Raw genomic sequence first — 18,636 nt, forward strand, 5'->3', positions numbered from 1 at the left:
AAAATGAGAATCATGAGGTCAAAGGAACTTCCTAAAGAGCTCAGAGACAGAATTGTGGCAAGGCACAGATGTGGCCAAGGTTACAAAAAAATGTCTGTTGCACTTAAGGTTCCTAAGAGCACAGTGACAGTGTGATATCACTTTAGTAAATGTTTGTGTTGGTTAATGTTACAAACCATATATAGGCTACTAAATGAATTCTGATGTCACAAAGTACTGAAATGGTTTACTACACCACTAATACATAGCTATGTTCTGTAATAAGATGCTTTTATCCAAAATGACTTATTGTACGTGAACATTTTGTGTTAACACTTAGTGTAAATAGAAGCTACCTTCTATTAACACTGCGTAAATAGGACCCACCTTCTATTAACACTCCGTGTAAATAGCACCCACCTTCTAATAACCCTTTGGGCCAGATTTACGAAACAGGGCAAATTAGAGTGAGGGCACAATTCCAACAAAAAAAAGCACAAAGTTCTGTTTGTGATCATCTGACGATTTGAAAATTAAAGAACACAAGCGGAGCCAGATCATTTCCATAATGTCCAACGCAATTTACCAAGAGCAGTACAAAATACTTCTGGCTTAAGACATATTTTTTTGGAGCTGTAAATAATGGTGCAAATGCCACTAAATTGACAAGTGCAAAATTTTGCAAATCATCTCACATGATTCATGAAATACTCTCAGTATTTAATGGAGAAATTCAGACTATCACTCTTTAATGTCTTTATGGACCTTGCTATGTGCACTGGCGCGCAGTCATTTTGGAACAGGAAGGAGCCATCCCCAAACTGTTCCCACAAAGTTTGGAGTTTGAAATTGTCCAAAATGTTTTGGTGTATTGAAGCATTATGAGTTCCTTTCACCTGAGCTAAGGGGCTGAACCCAATCTCTGAAAAACAACCCCACACCATAACCCCCCAAATGAAAATTATATTATATGGGTACTAATTTGTGGGATTCCCTAGCAGAATGACCCTGATGTTTGACCTCATGGTTAAAACAAATGGTGAAAGCATAAATGAAATCAGCATTGTATTAAGATGAATCTCACATTACTCATTTACTACAGAAACCTGGTTAAAGGGTTTTTACAGCACATTTAAAAAGACATGAGTGAAGTTGCACAGCTTATATTGTCTCTATTGACATTGCAATAACCTCGTGGAGTACAGCAGCAGGCAGGGCTAAACTTATACCAGGCACTTTTCTAAGTGTCTCCCTTTGAGATTCTCCCAGACTTCTCCCTGCAATGGACCTTTAGCACAATGTCTTTCATGCAGATGTAGCCCTGTACTTTAACTACATATAAGCTGCTTTGACCGAATTAAAGACTTAAGGAATAACGAAAATGGAAGGTATTACCACAGGGAATCAGATCGATGGAGACTCAAAACAGGAGAAAACCGATGATGCTCAGTCAACGTCAAGTTTGACACAGTTTGTCACGCAAACACAGTTTGTGTGTGGAGAGTGTCGAAAGAAACTTCAGAATTTGTTACCAGTGAATTATAAAGAAGAAATTGTAGAGCAGGTGAAATTGGCTGGACCAGTGGTAAGTTTGAATATTGTTAATTGGTTTATGAAGGTGAATTTAAACTTTGCTTACAGCAATCATACAACCAAAAACTGTGATGATTTTATTTCCCTATTGATTGAAAATCTGAAAAAATTGACACCTTTGATTAGAACATGAACAACATTAATATGCATCTTTAAAAGAAACATTATTTTATGACAGATGGAGGATATTTGACTTATGATTGACACTTTTGAGACTTTTGATAAAAAGAAGAAAAAATCTGGAGGTCGCACTAAAACATAGTTGAATGACTTTTTAATATATTTAGTTTAGCAGAATAATCTAAATGAATTATTGTTAACTTATATATTTAGTCAGTTTTGTCTTAAGAATACTAGACATGACAAGTAAAACACAATATTTTATATAACTATATATATATATAATATATATATATTCTATACAATATATATATATATATATATATATATATATATATATATATATATATATATATATATTATACACAAAAATGTCCCCCTTTTTTGCAGTTTATATCTAATCTGATGATCTTTCTGATCAGCATCGTCAGCACTGTGTTCTGTGGACACTTGGGGGAAACTGAACTGGCCGGTGTGGCTCTGGCTATTGCTGTAAGTTCACAAAATAACTTAATTATTGTGGTGTTCATTAAAACACCCATTGCCTTTATAAATGAGTTACTTTTGCTCAGGTTATTAATGTGTCCGGCATCTCCATCGGCTCTGGATTGGCGTCTGCATGTGATACACTCATCTCTCAGGTATGATTGTCAATGTTCAGTAATGTGAGTATCATTTGTGCTCAGGTGTCATTTGAATTGAATTATGTCCTGCAGACGTTTGGGGGTAATAATCTGAAGCGAGTGGGAGTGATACTGCAGAGAGGGATTCTCATCCTCCTGTTGGCCTGCTTCCCCTGCTGGGCGCTGCTCATCAACACAGAGTCAATCCTGCTGGCTCTTCGACAGAGTCCCCGTGTAGCCAGGTCTGACACATTCAACACACTTTAAATAATGCTCCTGTTTAGTAAAACTTACCTGAGTGTATTGACAAAGTCTCTTGTCAACATATTGTAATAATAGACGTAAATGATTGTTAAATGACATGATGTCATCGGACATGTTGCAGTCACATGGACTTGTCTGTGGAGTTTATGTAACTGCGTGTGATTGTTGTCTCTCTCGCTCTCAACAGTCTGTCACAGCTTTATGTGAAAATATTCATGCCTGCTCTGCCTGTGAGTGACATATTAAGCATCACATGCATTTATTGTATGTAACTATAAGTAACTATACCGTAAAAAGAACTATTCCAATAGGTAATAACTCCTTTTTTCAGGCTGCCTTTATGTATCAACTGCAGGGAAAGTATCTTCAAAATCAGGTAAACCCAAACAATGTGTCTCCATTATTATTTTGCCTGAGCTTGTTGTTTATGTATAACATATTCAAGGATCTGTTTTTGGTTTAGGGTATTATTTGGCCTCAGGTCATCACAGGAGCAGCTGGGAACATCATCAACGCTTTAATAAACTACATCTTCCTAAATCTGCTTGATCTTGGTGTGGCGTAAGAAGCTGTCTAGATTCTGTTTATCACATTTTATGGGAACTTATGTTGTGTGCCAAATGACATGCTATACACATTGTACTCTAACATCTGTATTTAGTTTATAATGCTATTTTGTCACCCAGCTTCAGTGTCTGATAGCCACATCATAAGGAAAGCTAACAATTCAGTACATATAATGTCCATTCTAAAAAATTAAAAAAAATATTTTTAAGTTAATTATGTGCATCATCCAGATTAGTCTGAATACACTAGTTGCACTATTTATTCAACAAAATGTCATAAAGTATGCACTCTAAAAAGTGCCGGGTTAAACAACCCAAGTTGGGTTGAAAATGGACAAACCCAGAAATTGGGTTGTTTGAACCCAGTGAATGGACCCATTCAAACAACCCAATTTCTGAGTTTGTCCATTTTTAACCCAACTTGGGCTGTTTTTAACCCAGCATTTTTTAGAGTGTGCAAATTGGGACACGAAGAACCCAGGTCTTAAAATAAGTAAGGTCAACATGACTTCATGGTGTCATTCTTTCTTTCTAAACAGTGGATCTGCTGTTGCAAACACCATTTCCCAGTATTCTTTGGCTGTGTTTCTCTATGTCTACATCCGCTGGAAGGGCCTGCATAAAGCCACATGGGATGGTGAGTGTCTAGTGACCCTTTGGTTTGGATACAGTTTATCAGTGTTGGGGAAAGTTACTTTGAAAACGAATGCATTACAATATTGTGTTACTCCCTTAAAAAGAGTAATTAACTTGGTAACTTTTTTTAAGACAAATAATGTTTTACATTCTCTTTGCACGTAAAACCTGTTCCCTTTCGTTCAGTCACTCTGACGTAACGTCAGTGACTGACGAATGGGGGTTTCACCTAGAAGCCAATCATCTTCGGGATCTTAGAAAACGCCCAATGGCAGTGCAAATGCCATGGGCATTTAGTAGTAGGCAGGAAGTAGCTGGCATGATCGCATGGGCAGGAAGTAGCTGGCATGATCGCATTATGTTTCTGCTTCGGAGCCAAGAGCATCTATTCATTCCTGCAAGCCTGAATTTTGAAGTCCTCTCTTCAGTCTTCGAGACGAGCAGTTCTCCAGGGTGTTGGTGTAACAGCGCGTTCCAGCGATCTCACATTGCCTGCCTGCTGATCTGTGCAGTGATCTGCAACAGCTGTGTGTGTTATCCCTGGGCACTTTGGCACTCTGCGGAGCTTCCTCTCACAAAAAGAGCTTGCGTGTGACACGTCTTTTTCAAGACGGTTTGCCCGTGCACTTCCGGGTGACCGGGCCCAATGCCCCTGTCATGCGTGCGGAGATCGCTACCCTACTGGCGAAGTGCGTGATTGAGCTCGTCCCTCCAGCCGAGATGAAGTCCGGCTTCTACAGCCCTTACTTCATTGTACCAAAGGAATCCGGTGGGTTACGGCCAATCCTGGACCTTCGCGTCCTGAACCGATCCCTTCACAGGCTTCCGTTTGGAATGTTGACTGCGAAATGCCTTTTCGAATGCGTTCGTCCATGCAATTGGTTTGCAGCGATCGACCTGAAGGACGCGTACTTCCATGTGTCCATCCTTCCAAGACACAGACCATTCCTGTGGTTTGCGTTCGAGGGGCGGGCATATCAGTATGCTGTACTCCCATTCAGGCTAGCTCTGTCCCCTCGCGTCTTCACAAAGATTGTCGAGGCAGCCCTTGCGCCACTCAGGCAGCAAGGGGTTCGTGTCCTGAACTGTCTCGACGACTGGCTCATACTGGGCCACTCTCGGGAGCGGGTGTGCGAACACAGAGACCTGGTTCTCCACCACTTAGCCCGTCTGGGCCTTCGGGTCAACTGGGAGAAGAGCAACTCTGCCCCGTGCAGTGGATCTCTTTTCTCGGTATGGAGATCGACTCGGTCACCATGTGCGCGCAGCTTACCGGCGAGCGCACGCAGTCACTGCTGACTTGCCTCCGTCAGATAGAGAGCAAGAGTGCGGTTCCGCTGAATTGTTTCAGAGGCTCCTGGGGCATATGGCATCCCTAGCCGCGGTGACACCGCTTGAATTGCTTCATATGAGACCGCTTCAGCACTGACTTTGTGATTGAGTCCGGAGATGGGCATGGCTCCGGGTCCCAGTGACTCGGGCCTGCAGACAGACACTCACCCAGTGGTCGAACCTCAGCTTCTACGGGCAGGTGTGCCCTTAGAACGAGTTTCCAGGCATGTTGTTGTGTCAATAGATGCTTCCACTACAGGTTGGGGTGCCATGTGCAATGGACATGCTGCCGCAGGCTCCTGGACAGAGAGCCAGCGCCACCTGCATGTCAATTGCCTCGAGTTGCGGGCGGTACGGTTTGCCCTGCACCGCTTCCTAGCGTTGCTGAGGGGTCAACACGTATTAGTCAGGTCGGATAACATGGCCGTTGTAGCGTACATCAACCACCAGGGTTGTCTACGCTCCCGCTGCATGTCCCAAACTCGCCCGCCATCTCGTGTTATGGAGTCAGAAGCGCCTGAGGTCCCTTCGTGCTGTCCATATCCCGGGTATCCTGAACCGTGCAGCCGATGAGTTCTCACGGATTCAGCCAATCCCTGGGGAGTGGAGACTCCATCCCCAGTCGGTCCAGCTGATCTGGGATCAGTTCGGGGATGCACAGGTAGATATGTTGCCTCCCACGACTCGTATGAGACCTCCGGTGGTGGCTACCATCACTTCCGCTAGGGCCGAGTCCACGAGACAGACCTATGCATTGAAGTGGAACCTCTTCGTCAGCTGGTGTTCTTCTCGCCAAGAAGACCCCTGGAAATGCCCGATCGGGTCTGTGCTCTCATTTCTCCAAGAAGGGTTGGATCGAAGGCTGTCTCCTTCCACCCTGAGGGTGATGTGGTCGCTATCGCCGCCTATTATTACCTCTTGGACGGTAAACCGGTAAGTAAGCACGACCTGGTCATCAGGTTCCTGAGGGGTGCGAGGAGACTACATCCTCCTCATGCTCCTCTTGTACCCTCTTGGGACCTCTCAGTAGTTTTAAGTGCACTGCAGAGGGCCCCCTTTGAGGCGTTGCGGTCAGTAGATGTTAAGTTCTTGTCTATAGGACAGGGCTCCTGACCGCACTGGCTTCCATCTAGAGGGTAGGGGACCTGCATTTTCGGTTGACAAAGCGCGCCTGGAATTCGGGCCGGGTGACTCTCACAGGATCCTGAGACCCCGGCCTGGATAGGTGCCCAAGGTTCCCCCCGCTCCGTTCTGAGACCAGGTGGTGAACCTGCAAGCGCTGCCCTTGGAGGAGGCAGACCCAGCCTTGGCACTGCTCTGTCCAGTACGCGCCCTTCACGCTTACGTAGACAGGACGCAGTGTTTCAGGACCTCAGACCAGCTCTTGTCTGTTATGGTGGGAAGCTGAAAGGGAAGGCTCTCTCAAAGCAAAGGTTGTCCCACTACCATTGTTTTGGCATACCAGCAGCAGGGGCGCCCATGCCCCCTTGGGGTCACTCCACTCGAACACATACGCCAGATTTTACAATCTCCAAGTGGAGCCTGTATCCAACTATGTACTCACCTCTACAAGTGGCCGGTGATGGATTGGCTCAGGTGTCTTTGCTTGCTCGCCATTCCACTCCACGGACTGGATATGTGCAATATTCTTCTCAGGTGAGCTTCTCCGAAAGCCCTGAGCTCCCCCAGCACTGATGACGCCGACACCAGTAAGTCTGCCCTATTCAGCCCAGACACTCGTGTCCGGCCAGGTGCCCCATGTGCATGGTTCCCCTCTGGTGACCCCCACATGTGTTTTTCCACCGTAAGCCTCCCTGAGCGGGTGTCTTCCCTTGGCAAGTCTGCCACCTCCTGGGGTTAAAAATCCACCTGCGGCTGGTACCCCAGTGATCTTCCGTATGCAGACCTTAGCGGGTCATATGTGTATTCTTAAGTCCTCCCTACGGGTAGGCATTAGGGTGCATATCTCCACCTGGAATATGCCTCCCAGTGTACCTTGGTATTCCTGTGTTAAGTGGAGGCCTTTGACCATCATATCTTGCATCATGGCACTCACGCTTGCGCAAGGCCCTGGAAGACAGCTGAGTGGCGTTATTACATTGGGACCCCCATTTGCCAGTCACTGACGTTACGTCGGAGTGACTGAACAAAAGGGAACGTCTCAGTTAAGTATGTAACCCTTGTTCCCTGAGGAGGGAACAGAGACGTAATGTCCCGCTGCCACATCAGCTGTACCGCTGGAACGGCCGAGAGTTCAGTCTTGGCTCCTCAGCAGGTAAACATAATGCGATCATGCCAGCTACTTCCTTATACCCATGTGGGTAGGCGGAGTTACTCATGCAAATCTCGCATGCCCATGGCATTGGCACTGCCATTGGGCGTTTTCTAAGATCTTGAAGATGATTGGCTTTTAGGCAAAACCCCCATTCATCAGTCACTGACGTTACGTCTCCGTTCCCTCCTCAGGGAACGAGGGCTACATACAGTCTTGTTCAAAATAATAGCAGTACAATGTGACTAACCAGAATAATCAAGGTTTTTAGTATATTTTTTATTGCTACGTGGCAAACAAGTTACCAGTAGGTTCAGTAGATTCTCAGAAAACAAATGAGACCCAGCATTCATGATATGCACGCTCTTAAGGCTGTGCAATTGGGCAATTAGTTGAATTAGTTGAAAGGGGTGTGTTCAAAAAATAGCAGTGTGGCATTCAATCACTGAGGTCATCAATTTTGTGAAGAAACAGGTGTGAATCAGGTGGCCCCTATTTAAGGATGAAGCCAACACTTGTTGAACATGCATTTGAAAGCTGAGGAAAATGGGTCGTTCAAGACATTGTTCAGAAGAACAGCGTACTTTGATTAAAAAGTTGATTAGAGAGGGGAAAACCTATAAAGAGGTGCAAAAAATGATAGGCTGTTCAGCTAAAATGATCTCCAATGCCTTAAAATGGAGAGCAAAACCAGAGAGACGTGGAAGAAAACGGAAGACAACCATCAAAATGGATAGAAGAATAACCAGAATGGCAAAGGCTCAGCCAATGATCACCTCCAGGATGATCAAAGACAGTCTGGAGTTACCTGTAAGTACTGTGACAGTTAGAAGACGTCTGTGTGAAGCTAATCTATTTTCAAGAATCCCCGCAAAGTCCCTCTGTTAAAAAAAGGCATGTGCAGAAGAGGTTACAATTTGCCAAAGAACACATCAACTGGTCTAAAGAGAAATGGAGGAACATTTTGTGGACTGATGAGAGTAAAATTGTTCTTTTTGGGTCCAAGGGCCACAGGCAGTTTGTGAGACTACCCCCAAACTCTGAATTCAAGCCACAGTACACAGTGAAGACAGTGAAGCATGGAGGTGCAAGCATCATGATATGGGCATGTTTCTCCTACTATGGTGTTGGGCCTATTTATCGCATACCAGGGATCATGGATCAGTTTGCATATGTTAAAATACTTGAAGAGGTCATGTTGCCCTATGCTGAAGAGGACATGCCCTTGAAACGGTTGTTTCAACAAGACAATGACCCAAAACACACTAGTAAACGGGCAAAGTCTTGGTTCCAAACCAACAAAATTAATGTTATGGAGTGGCCAGCCCAATCTCCAGACCTTAATCCAACTGAGAACTTGTGGGGTGATATCAAAAATGCTGTTTCTGAAGCAAAACCAAGAAATGTGAATGAATTGTGGAATGTTGTTAAAGAATCATGGAGTGAAATAACAGCTGAGAGGTGCCACAAGTTGGTTGACTCCATGCCACACAGATGTCAAGCAGTTTTAAAAAACTGTGGTCATACAACTAAATATTAGTTTAGTGATTCACAGGATTGCTAAATCCCAGAAGAAAAAAAAAATTTTGTACAAAATAGTTTTGAGTTTGTACAGTCAAAGGTAGACACTGCTATTTTTTTGAACACACCCCTTTCAACTAATTGCCCAATTGAACAGCCTTAAGAGCGTGCATATCATGAATGCTGGGTCTTGTTTGTTTTCTGAGAATCTACTGAACCTACTGGTAACTTGTTTGCCACGTAGCAATAAAAAATATACTAAAAACCTTGATTATTCTGGTTAGTCACATTGTACTGCTATTATTTTGAACAAGACTGTACGTAACCGAGACGTTTCTCACCTGGGCTGGGATTTAATAACAAAAAAGTTATATTTTGGGGCAAATGTAAAGGCCCTTTCACACAAAAAAATGAAATAATAAGGCTGAAGGAAATGCTAATTCAGTCAATTCAGCTTATCGTGTGGTGAAACACTGCCTCAACATAATAAGAACGACGCCTGATTCTGTAACCCCACCCACCGACTCGTGCCACTGACATGACAGGCCTACATAGAGCTAAACCGGATCCAACTTTTTGAGCAATAAACATGCTGCGTATGCTTCCTTCGGATTCCAATATTATGAATGCATGGATAAACTTTATTGTTAATGAATATCCAGCTCACGTGGGAAAGACAAGCGTTTGTTCCTTCATTTCTGACCATGGATTTGTTTGTAAACAAGAGATAGAGGATTTGCAGACAGGACGAGATTACATGAGTCAATGAAGCAAAAGTCTAATGTAAAAATGTGATATTATTGCCTTGTTACAGATCGTTTGATAGATCTATTGATTATGTGTACGTGTCTAACTGAATATACCTTAGCACACTGTCAAAGGCTAAAGAATCCTTTGTGGTGTTGTTGGTTCATTGCAATTCGGGATTATTGCAGACGGGATCTGACATGTTTGGACCAGGGCTTGCAAAGCCCAACATCCCAGGGCTATGTGTTTTCCAGATGGGCTACCAAGATTTAAGCCCGGCCTGCTGACAGTCTATCTTAAATAGTGAAATAACACTCCTTTCTTGATAGCCGTTGTTCACTCTTGACTTGATATTTGAAGGAAAAATATAATCGCAGAAGTTTTGATCATTTGTTTGATCATTTTTTACAGATTATCAGTAATTTCACATCTCGCACAACCTTAGTATTTTCTATTTTACACACTGCTTCCTGCAATGCTTTTGTTACTTTTTATTGGGTTTAGTGTATTCATTGATTCATTTAGAAATGTCATCATTACCTTGTATTCAATCCTTTTTTTTCTTTATTTGTTGTTCTTCCCTTCCGTTATCTGATTCAGATGCCTGACTTCCAGTTTTCTTCCTTTTTCCTATTCTCCACAACAGTCTATCTACTATTCCTACCTCCTTAAAAATCCTCCCCAAACAATTCTTATTCCATTTCCGAATTGCTAACAGAAGCAGCGTCATTTCGTTCTATCTCTGCTTTAGTCACACCCCAATGTTGCCACCACACTCCCCTTCTACCCACTCTAGCCATTACGCTTTCTCCAATGGGAAGGGATGAAAAACCCTTTCTATTTTAAGGCAGTTGGCATCCAGCTTATTGGTGCATTATTAGGGGGCCTTCTGCTCCAGAGTGGGGATCAGAGAATAGGTTTACAGACTAAAATACCCACTCACCCCTATAGACACCTCATCCCTGTCCTACTTTATATTAATAAAAAAATAATACTTTTGTTTGGGGGGGGGGGTGAAATGCTGTTTCATGCATACTGAGCTTTTTACACTGTTAAAGACTTGGATTCCCATCCTAAACATAGACAAAGTTTCAAAAAACTAAGTTGGACGTTTGATGGAGTATTTCTGTGTCAAAAATAATCCTTCCAGTTTCTCACAAGTTTCTGAGAGTTTTTTTTTGAGTATGGGTCGGCTTGACGTCGACAGAGCGGAAGGTCCTTGTATGGGCCGTACGGGCTCTTCTCCCGGTAGGGTGTGCGCGCGTGACTAGAGCGAGAGAGAAAATGCATGCCCATAAACACTCGCTCAGCTGCAGATCCACTCGTCCGTGAACACTTATGTCATTATAGTCCGCGCCGCGCTCCACTTTATTCCTATGGGTGACATCAAGCGACTTCAATGCTTCAGCACAGCATTCCGGGAAGGCAGCGCTGCATTTGAACTGATTTGAACGCAGAAATGACGGGAAGCTTCACAACATCGCGCTACAGTCGTGTCGCTAAAGTGGATCTCCACGGTCACTGCTGTCACAGGACTTCACGAAATCAACAGTTACCAAAGAAGTGTGTTTTTGATGGAGCGGTCCCAGCGATAAAAGTTCGGTCCTGCTTTGGAAGCAGGCGGTGAGTAAAACTGCTTCAAATGTCTGTGTTACGGCACTGAAATCATTCTTAAAAACGGAAGATGTGTTTGGAGTTTTGCCGACCGGATACAGCGAAAGTTTTATTTATCAACTAGCTCCGTTTCACATTTCCCTGGTTGGTTGTAGCTCTATCCAATTGTGAGCAGAGGGAGTTTGAAAGACAACCGTTTATCCCGCCCCTCGGATTGAGCCCTGTCAATGGTGAGTTTCCAGACCAAACATCTTGATGTGGATCTGGCTTGTCAGGCTAATACATATCCTCTCATCTCCCTATATTAAGAACATTTCTAGGAATAGCCAGCCCAGGATGAAGGATGGTACCTCCCTTTCTTTGTTTGACAGTAGATCGCTCCAGTTGCATCAGAGGTTGCGAGTGTTTGTCTTATCTGATAGCCAATGAACTTCTAAAAAGATTAATATGTAGTTTTACTGGGAGGATTTGACCTTTTTAGCTCTTAAGTGTCTGTGTAAACGATCAGATTGAGTGGTACGTCCGTGCGCAAGGAGCGCTTGGAGACAGTTTATGGGTGAAAGAAGGTTACATAAGGGGAAATGCCAAAGAGAATTGGAGAAAAACTTCTAACTTGGAGAAGTTGTTGAACAATGTATTTGGCATGATTGACGAGACGGAGGATGAATTTTCTGAAGAAGAGCGATGTCGGTAGCTCGGTATACCTTTTTCTAGGCCTTTAAAGAAATTTTACAGGAACTCTAAGGGGATGAGTTCCATGAATTAAGGCCTACACCAGTGGCAGCTACTGGTCTGTCAGAGAGGGGAAGCTCATTTTCAGCCTACATCATAAAATTGTCTATTTATTTAAAATTAAATTCTGCCCTACGTTCCTTTTCAAGAAAATGGTCTGTCAATGGACAGCAGAGCTATAAAAAAATATTAAACTCTGTAAAACTGAAACAAGGAATGTGGTGTATAATTGTATGAAATGTATGATGAAAATCAAGCAATTTCACCAAGCAAATATCAAAGAAATAGGTTGCAGCAGTTTTTATTTCGACTGAACTTGAGAAATCCGCGATGGGACTGAGCGCGAATAGGCTAGCTTCAGTGATTCCTTATAGTACAGAATCGCTGTCAGTCAAAAGGAGATGCAGTCTTTCGACAGACCCTCCAATCATCATCACGCAGAAGCTCGGAGTCCGGGTCAGCCCACTCCCCATTCACCCCCAGAGACGCTGAGCGTCCGTGGGCGGGACATAATCGCAGCGTTTATCCAATGACCGTCTAGTTTCTAAGCGCTGAAAAAAAACGTTTAAAGCAGCCCCATTGAAGTCAATGGACGCTGGGCTTCAATAGGGAAATGCACTGTGACGCTGCGGGAATGTATGAGAAATATATCGAGTCAGCCGACCTGCTATATGTAACTGATTCTGAACAAACTCTTCTTTGAGATAAACATTTTCTAACGCATTTTTAGTCAATAAAATGTTAATACAATAGTACATATTTGACCATTAATTTTGTGACATTATAAGGGAAGCCGAGCTTCCCTTGCAGTCTTAAAGAAATTGCCACTGGCCTACACATCTTTTTTTTTTTTTTTTTTTTTTTTTTTTATTATTGTTTTAGCATTGAATATTTATTTAAAAGATGATTAAATCATTTACTTGGGCAATATGTTACAGTTTTATGTCCTGGTGAAAAGCATGCTGTTTTATTTTTTAATATGTGACCAGAAAGTAGTTTACTATGTGACTCTTTAAGATAGTGTGGAGGAGAGTTCAATGAAATGTTTCTAATGGTTCCTGTTATACTACCTTCATAGATACTCAATATTGAAACCATCATATCTTTCTTGCTGATTTTCATCTGTCTCACATTAGGTTGGTCTTGTGACTGCCTGCAGGAATGGGGCCCCTTCATTCGCTTAGCTTTTCCCAGCATGCTCATGCTTTGTGTGGAGTGGTGGACATATGAGATTGGTGGATTCCTGGCAGGTTTGCAAACTATAGCCATGTTTCCACTGCAGGAACTTTCCCCAGGAACTATGAACTTTGGGGTGGTACTCGGTGTGTTTCTACCGCAGGAACCAGGGTCTAAATGAAGTTACGGGTAAAAATGTCCCCCTCCAAACGGCCCTGCTCACTATGTAGTACTTTTTCAAAATTCAGGAACTTTCGAGGGTGGGACTTGGGCGCTGAACATGCTGATTGGTTGAGCTCACGCAGCATTGTATTTTAACCGGCATTTTCAAAAGTCTTTTGCGTGGTTCGTTCTGCACTCAGTAAATATCAATCTTTCTCTTTCTGTCTGATGGTGCGCGTTCGTATCAGCCATCTCACGGCCAATGTCCGTAATTGGTGATAATAACATACATTGTAATTTTAATTCTAGCTTTACAAGCTTTCAGAATACGCTTTAGTATCAGTGCTCTTTTGCATGGTTTTGTTAATTTTAGTTTAGCTCTTTAGTAAACCAATACATAACCAGCAAAAGCAGCACATTTTAAATCTCATCCATTCTTGTTATTGTGTCCTGCAAAAATGATTACTGTCCGAGACTGCAAGGAGCAGTTCTACATCACCAGATTAATTTGCCTAATCTTCACAGTACTTTAGACCGCAGTGGAAACGCAAATAGTAGCAGGTCTAGGGGGAAAAGTTCCTGTAAAAAAGTTCCTGGTACAAATTGTTCCGGGTAATTTCAGTGGAAACGGGGCTTATGTCTTTTTATGTCAATCAGTATGCTTTGTGGCATGAATATATTTGTAATCTTCATGTATTTTGTCACTGTAGGGCTCATCAGTGAGGCTGAGCTGGGAGCCCAGTCTGTTGTGTATCAGCTGGCCTGTATTGCATATATAGTAGGTTTACAACGGTTATTCGGTTTAACCTGAAACAAAAATAAAACTGTAGTACTTGTTTGAGGATCTTCTCAACCCAACTTTGCACAGAAATGCAGCTGTGTGATACAATTTTTTCCTTATAGTGAAGACTGTTGTTTGAGGTGAAATTAAGTAACCACAGCCTTGATCTATTCTATAATTAAGATTATTAAATCTAGACGTAGAAATAACTAAAATGTAAAATTTGCTAAGTTTTCATAGTAATTCTGACCCAAAAAAGCATTTATTTTGAAATAAAGGGAAGCAGAACCATATTGAAAGCAATAGCTCCACCAGCCTAAAGTGTTTCTTTAACCCTATGTTTCTGAACATCTGTGATGAATTATATTTGATTTTATCCTTTGGTTAAAGTAGACCAATTAGCTTTTCTCTCTGTCTTTCAGTTTCCTCTGGGATTCGCAGTGGCAGCCAGTGTGAGGGTGGGAAATGCTCTTGGAGCTGGAAACACAGAACAAGCCAGGCTGTCTGCTAAAGTATCTTTAATCTGTGGACGTATGTAGTCTATTCATCAGCAGTTTTGCTATAAGATAAAAACATATAAATTATGACTGTTTTATTATTATTTGTAAAGTTAAGGGCTATTTGGTTTCCCTGGTGTGTTTCTTTTTTCTTTCTAGTACTTGTTTCTTGTATGGTTGCAATCATTATTGAAAGTACCAAAGATGTTATCGGATACATATTTACCACAGAAAAGTAAGAGGTCTACTTTACTAAAAAGCAATATAACATTGTAGTTTGGTATTTGGTATTTACAAAGATTCACTGGTATTAATATGAATAAGAGAAACTGCAACATGCAGTACTTGTCTCATCGATGGCCATTGAAGCTTTAAAACCATTAACATCTGATCTGTGTTCTGAACTCTTGCTCTCTCATGCACAGGAAAATAGTGCTCAGAGTATCAGAGGTCATGATAATGTATGGCTTCTTTCATCTATTTGATGCCATTGCGGTAAGAGTTTTTACATTTACATTTAATCATTTAGCAGATGCTTTTATCCAAAGTGACTTACAAATGAGTAGAGCAATCGAAGCAACTGAACAAACAAGGGCAACAGCCTGCATGAACTGTAACAAGTCTCAGTTAATCGAGCGCAGTACACATACCTTTTTTTTATTAAATAAACAAACAAGCAGAAAATTTAATTGGATAATACGCAGCTCGAATTGAGATAAGCAGGTTGTTTCACCAGTTAGGAACGGTCTGTGAGAGCGATTTCATGCCTCTTCGGGATGGTGCCACGAGGCGTCGTTCACTTGCAGAATGTAAGCTTCTGGAGGGTGTGTAAGTCTGAACAAGCGAGTTTAGGTATAGTTGGTGCAGAGCCGGTAGTTGCTTTGTAGGTGAGCACCAGTGCCTTGAATTTGATGCGAGCGGCTATTGGCAGCCAGTGCAGTCTAATGAAGAGAAGCGTGACGTGCGCTCTCTTTGGCTTGTTAAAGACCACTCTTGCCGCTGCATTCTGGATCAGTTGCAGGGGTTTAATAGAACCCAGCTAGAAGAGCATTACAATAGTCCAGTCTGGAGAGAACAAGAGCTTGCACCAGGAGTTGCGCAGCCTGTTCTGATAAGAAGGGTCTAATCTTCCTAATGTTGTATATGACTGGGGTGTTGCAGTAATGTGGTCAGTGAAGTTTAACAGGTCATCAATCACAACTTCAAGGTTCCTGGCTGTCCTGTCAGGAGTTATGGTTGATGAACCGAGCTGAATGGAGAAATTTTGATGAAGTGCTGGGATGGTTGAGCCCAAGAGCAGGGCAGTCTTTTGAAGCGAGATTGGTTGTTATCCTACATAAAAACAGAGAGAGTTTGTTGAACACAACTCGCTCAAGTGTCTTTGCAATGAAAGGCAGAAGTGATACCGGTCTGAGGTTTTTTAAAAGAGTGAGTGAGTGAGTGAGTGAGTGAGTGAGTGAGTGAGTGAGTGAGTGAGTGAGTGAGTGAGTGAGTGAGTGAGTGAGTGAGTGAGTCATTGAGTGATTGAGTGAGTGAGTCATTGAGTGAGTGAGTGAGTGAGTCATTGAGTGAGTGAGTCATTGAGTGAGTGAGTCATTGAGTGAGTGAGTGAGTGAGTGAGTGAGTGAGTGAGTGAGTGAGTGAGTGAGTGAGTGAGTGAGTGAGTGAGTGAGTGAGTGAGTGAGTCAGTGAGTGAGTGAGTGGAGTGAGTGAGTGGAGTGAGTGAGTGAGTGAGTGAGTGAGTGAGTAATTGGAAAAGAAATGGCCTCAAGGAGGTGAGTGGGTATAGGAACAAGCGGACAGGTAGTTGGGTGATTGGAAAGGAGTTTAGAGATTTCTGCCTCAGAGAGCAGAGAGAAGGAGGGGAGCATGTGTGTGTTAGTTGTTGAGATGTGTGTGTCAGTTTGTGGTGAGGAGAACTGGCTGTTGATTGAGGAGGGGGAGGAGGAGGACAAAGAAGAGAGGAGAATGTGTGTGCGAGAGTCAGAGCAATTGTTGATTTTTTTTTTTTTTTTTTTTTGCTATCAGTTTATTTTGATGGTCCCTTTAATGCATTCTGTTGACTATGATTAATGTTTCACCTAACTCTCATTAGAGTTTTAGTAGAGTATTAATAGACCGGTAGGGTTAGGGATAGAATAATTAGGCCCGAGCATCGATGGCGTGAGGACCTTTTTGTAATTGCTCAGCAAAGTTAAATTGTTAAGAAAGATCATGAGTTTTACCTGAAGGGTGTCTGTGGCGGCCTCATAAGTTTGACGTTTCAGCATGAAAGAGGAAGTTGTTTTAAATCGGGCATTCAATTTCTGATCTGCCCCTAACTTCACGTTTGATAAGAGTCCTGCCCTGAAGACATCTACATGCCAGTATTCAGTTACAGTCATAGCACCGCCTGTGGGCAACAGGAAATGCCTTGTTTTACATTGTGATTAACTTTTCATTGATATTTAACCAGAACAACATCATATTTTGTGAAGATCATTAAATTGTGAAGATCTTGAGTTTTCGCTGAATAGGGCAACAAACATCACTTTAATGTACAGCCTGCAGAGTCATTATTGCCCTGTAATTACTGGATAATTACCCCTTAATTAAAAAATACTTTAAATATAAATAATTTGTTAATTTTCCTGATATTACCCTTTATTCCCCAAATATTACATATTGTTCCCTTAAACCTACACATACTTGCTTTATAGTTGCACTATAATTACTGAAAGTAATGCTTTAATCTAAATTCGCTTTAATTACACAGTACTTTCCGGCGGTAATATAAAGCGTTACCAATAATAATGAGGCTTGTTTTTCTCTCTGCAGTGCATTACAGGTGGCATTATCAGAGGTGCAGGAAAGCAGTTGATTGGTGCTCTTTGTAATATTGTGGGATATTATTTTGTGGGATTTCCAATTGGAGTGTCATTGATGTTTGCTCTCAGCATGGGCATAATCGGTAAGTGACTTGCAAACACGTGGTGAAACTGAAATATTCTCAGTAGCTTTGTTGAAATAACCAAAACACTTTATATAACTCAAACCCCATTGAACACCTCCATCAATGTCCTCGCGTCTCTTCTCTCTGTTGTTAGGTCTGTGGATTGGGTTTTTTGGGTGTGTTTTCCTACAGTCTTTGTTCTTCATCATCCTCATTTGCAAACTAGATTGGAAAAAAGCGACTCAAGAGGTGGGCCATTTGTCCTCATCCATATATAGTCTATTTTGGACACATGATCTATTGTAATCTTCTAATTTACAGGCCTTGATCAGAGCAGGAGTCCAAGCCCCTGAGACCAAAGATGATTCTTATGCTATGGAAAATAAGGGCTGTACAGAAGGTACTTTCTGTCTGTTGTATATGATGAACTTTTGATGAACAAACATTTTTTTTTTCATCATGGGCTTATCTTGACTGCTTATTGCACAGAAGTGCCAGAAGAGTCCAAGCACACTGAAGATGGCCAGACAGACACAAACACAGACCTGGAAGGACTCCGTAAAGAAGAAGGAGGAATAACAGACGCTAGCACAAAAGTTACCGTTGGTGCGGTATTGACCACCAAACAGCTGGTTGTTCGTCGAGGACTTGCAGTTTTCTTCATGCTGCTTATACTAGCTGGAGGATTTGTGTTAAATGAGGTGCTCACTGGGATTCTCAGATTATAATAAATACATAGCTTTGTCTGCAGTGCACTTTAACGTAGTTTTTATATCTCACAATTATGCTTTTTTTTTTTTTTTTTTTGGCAGTTGTGAGATAAACTCTCAATTATGAGTTATCAAGATTCTAAGGAAAACTGAAAAGCCTGAATAAGTGAATGAGATATAAGCTTACAATTGCAATGAGAAATTGTGGAATAAAAAGTTGCAATAACCTTTTTTATTTTTTATCCCATTGGTAATGTAAGATTGTAAAAGAGTTGAAAACGAGCTTGGCTAACCCAAGTGCAGGTTTATTTACATTAGCCCTATTCGGAAGGTAATTGTTTCTCGTGTTTCTCGTAAGGTATTTTCATCATTTACAGGG

At 42.1% G+C, this 18,636-nt stretch overlaps 1 protein-coding gene across 1 annotated transcript; it reads left to right on the plus strand.

Annotated features, from left to right (window-relative positions):
• The first annotated feature begins 1,360 nt into the window (after positions 1 to 1,360).
• Positions 1,361 to 18,275, plus strand: LOC137046042 (multidrug and toxin extrusion protein 1-like). The gene is made up of 17 exons (XM_067423094.1): positions 1,361 to 1,564; positions 2,083 to 2,184; positions 2,265 to 2,333; positions 2,409 to 2,557; positions 2,767 to 2,809; positions 2,911 to 2,955; positions 3,043 to 3,140; positions 3,685 to 3,782; positions 13,136 to 13,249; positions 14,048 to 14,115; positions 14,541 to 14,649; positions 14,775 to 14,850; positions 15,041 to 15,110; positions 17,433 to 17,565; positions 17,702 to 17,796; positions 17,869 to 17,947; positions 18,037 to 18,275. Exons 1-17 carry the CDS (start codon positions 1,361 to 1,363, stop codon positions 18,273 to 18,275), a joined length of 1,791 nt encoding a protein of 596 aa, XP_067279195.1.
• Positions 18,276 to 18,636: the final 361 nt, after the last annotated feature.

Source organism: Pseudorasbora parva, chromosome 18 (genome assembly GCF_024679245.1).
Source record: "Pseudorasbora parva isolate DD20220531a chromosome 18, ASM2467924v1, whole genome shotgun sequence".
NCBI lineage: Eukaryota > Metazoa > Chordata > Actinopteri > Cypriniformes > Gobionidae > Pseudorasbora > Pseudorasbora parva.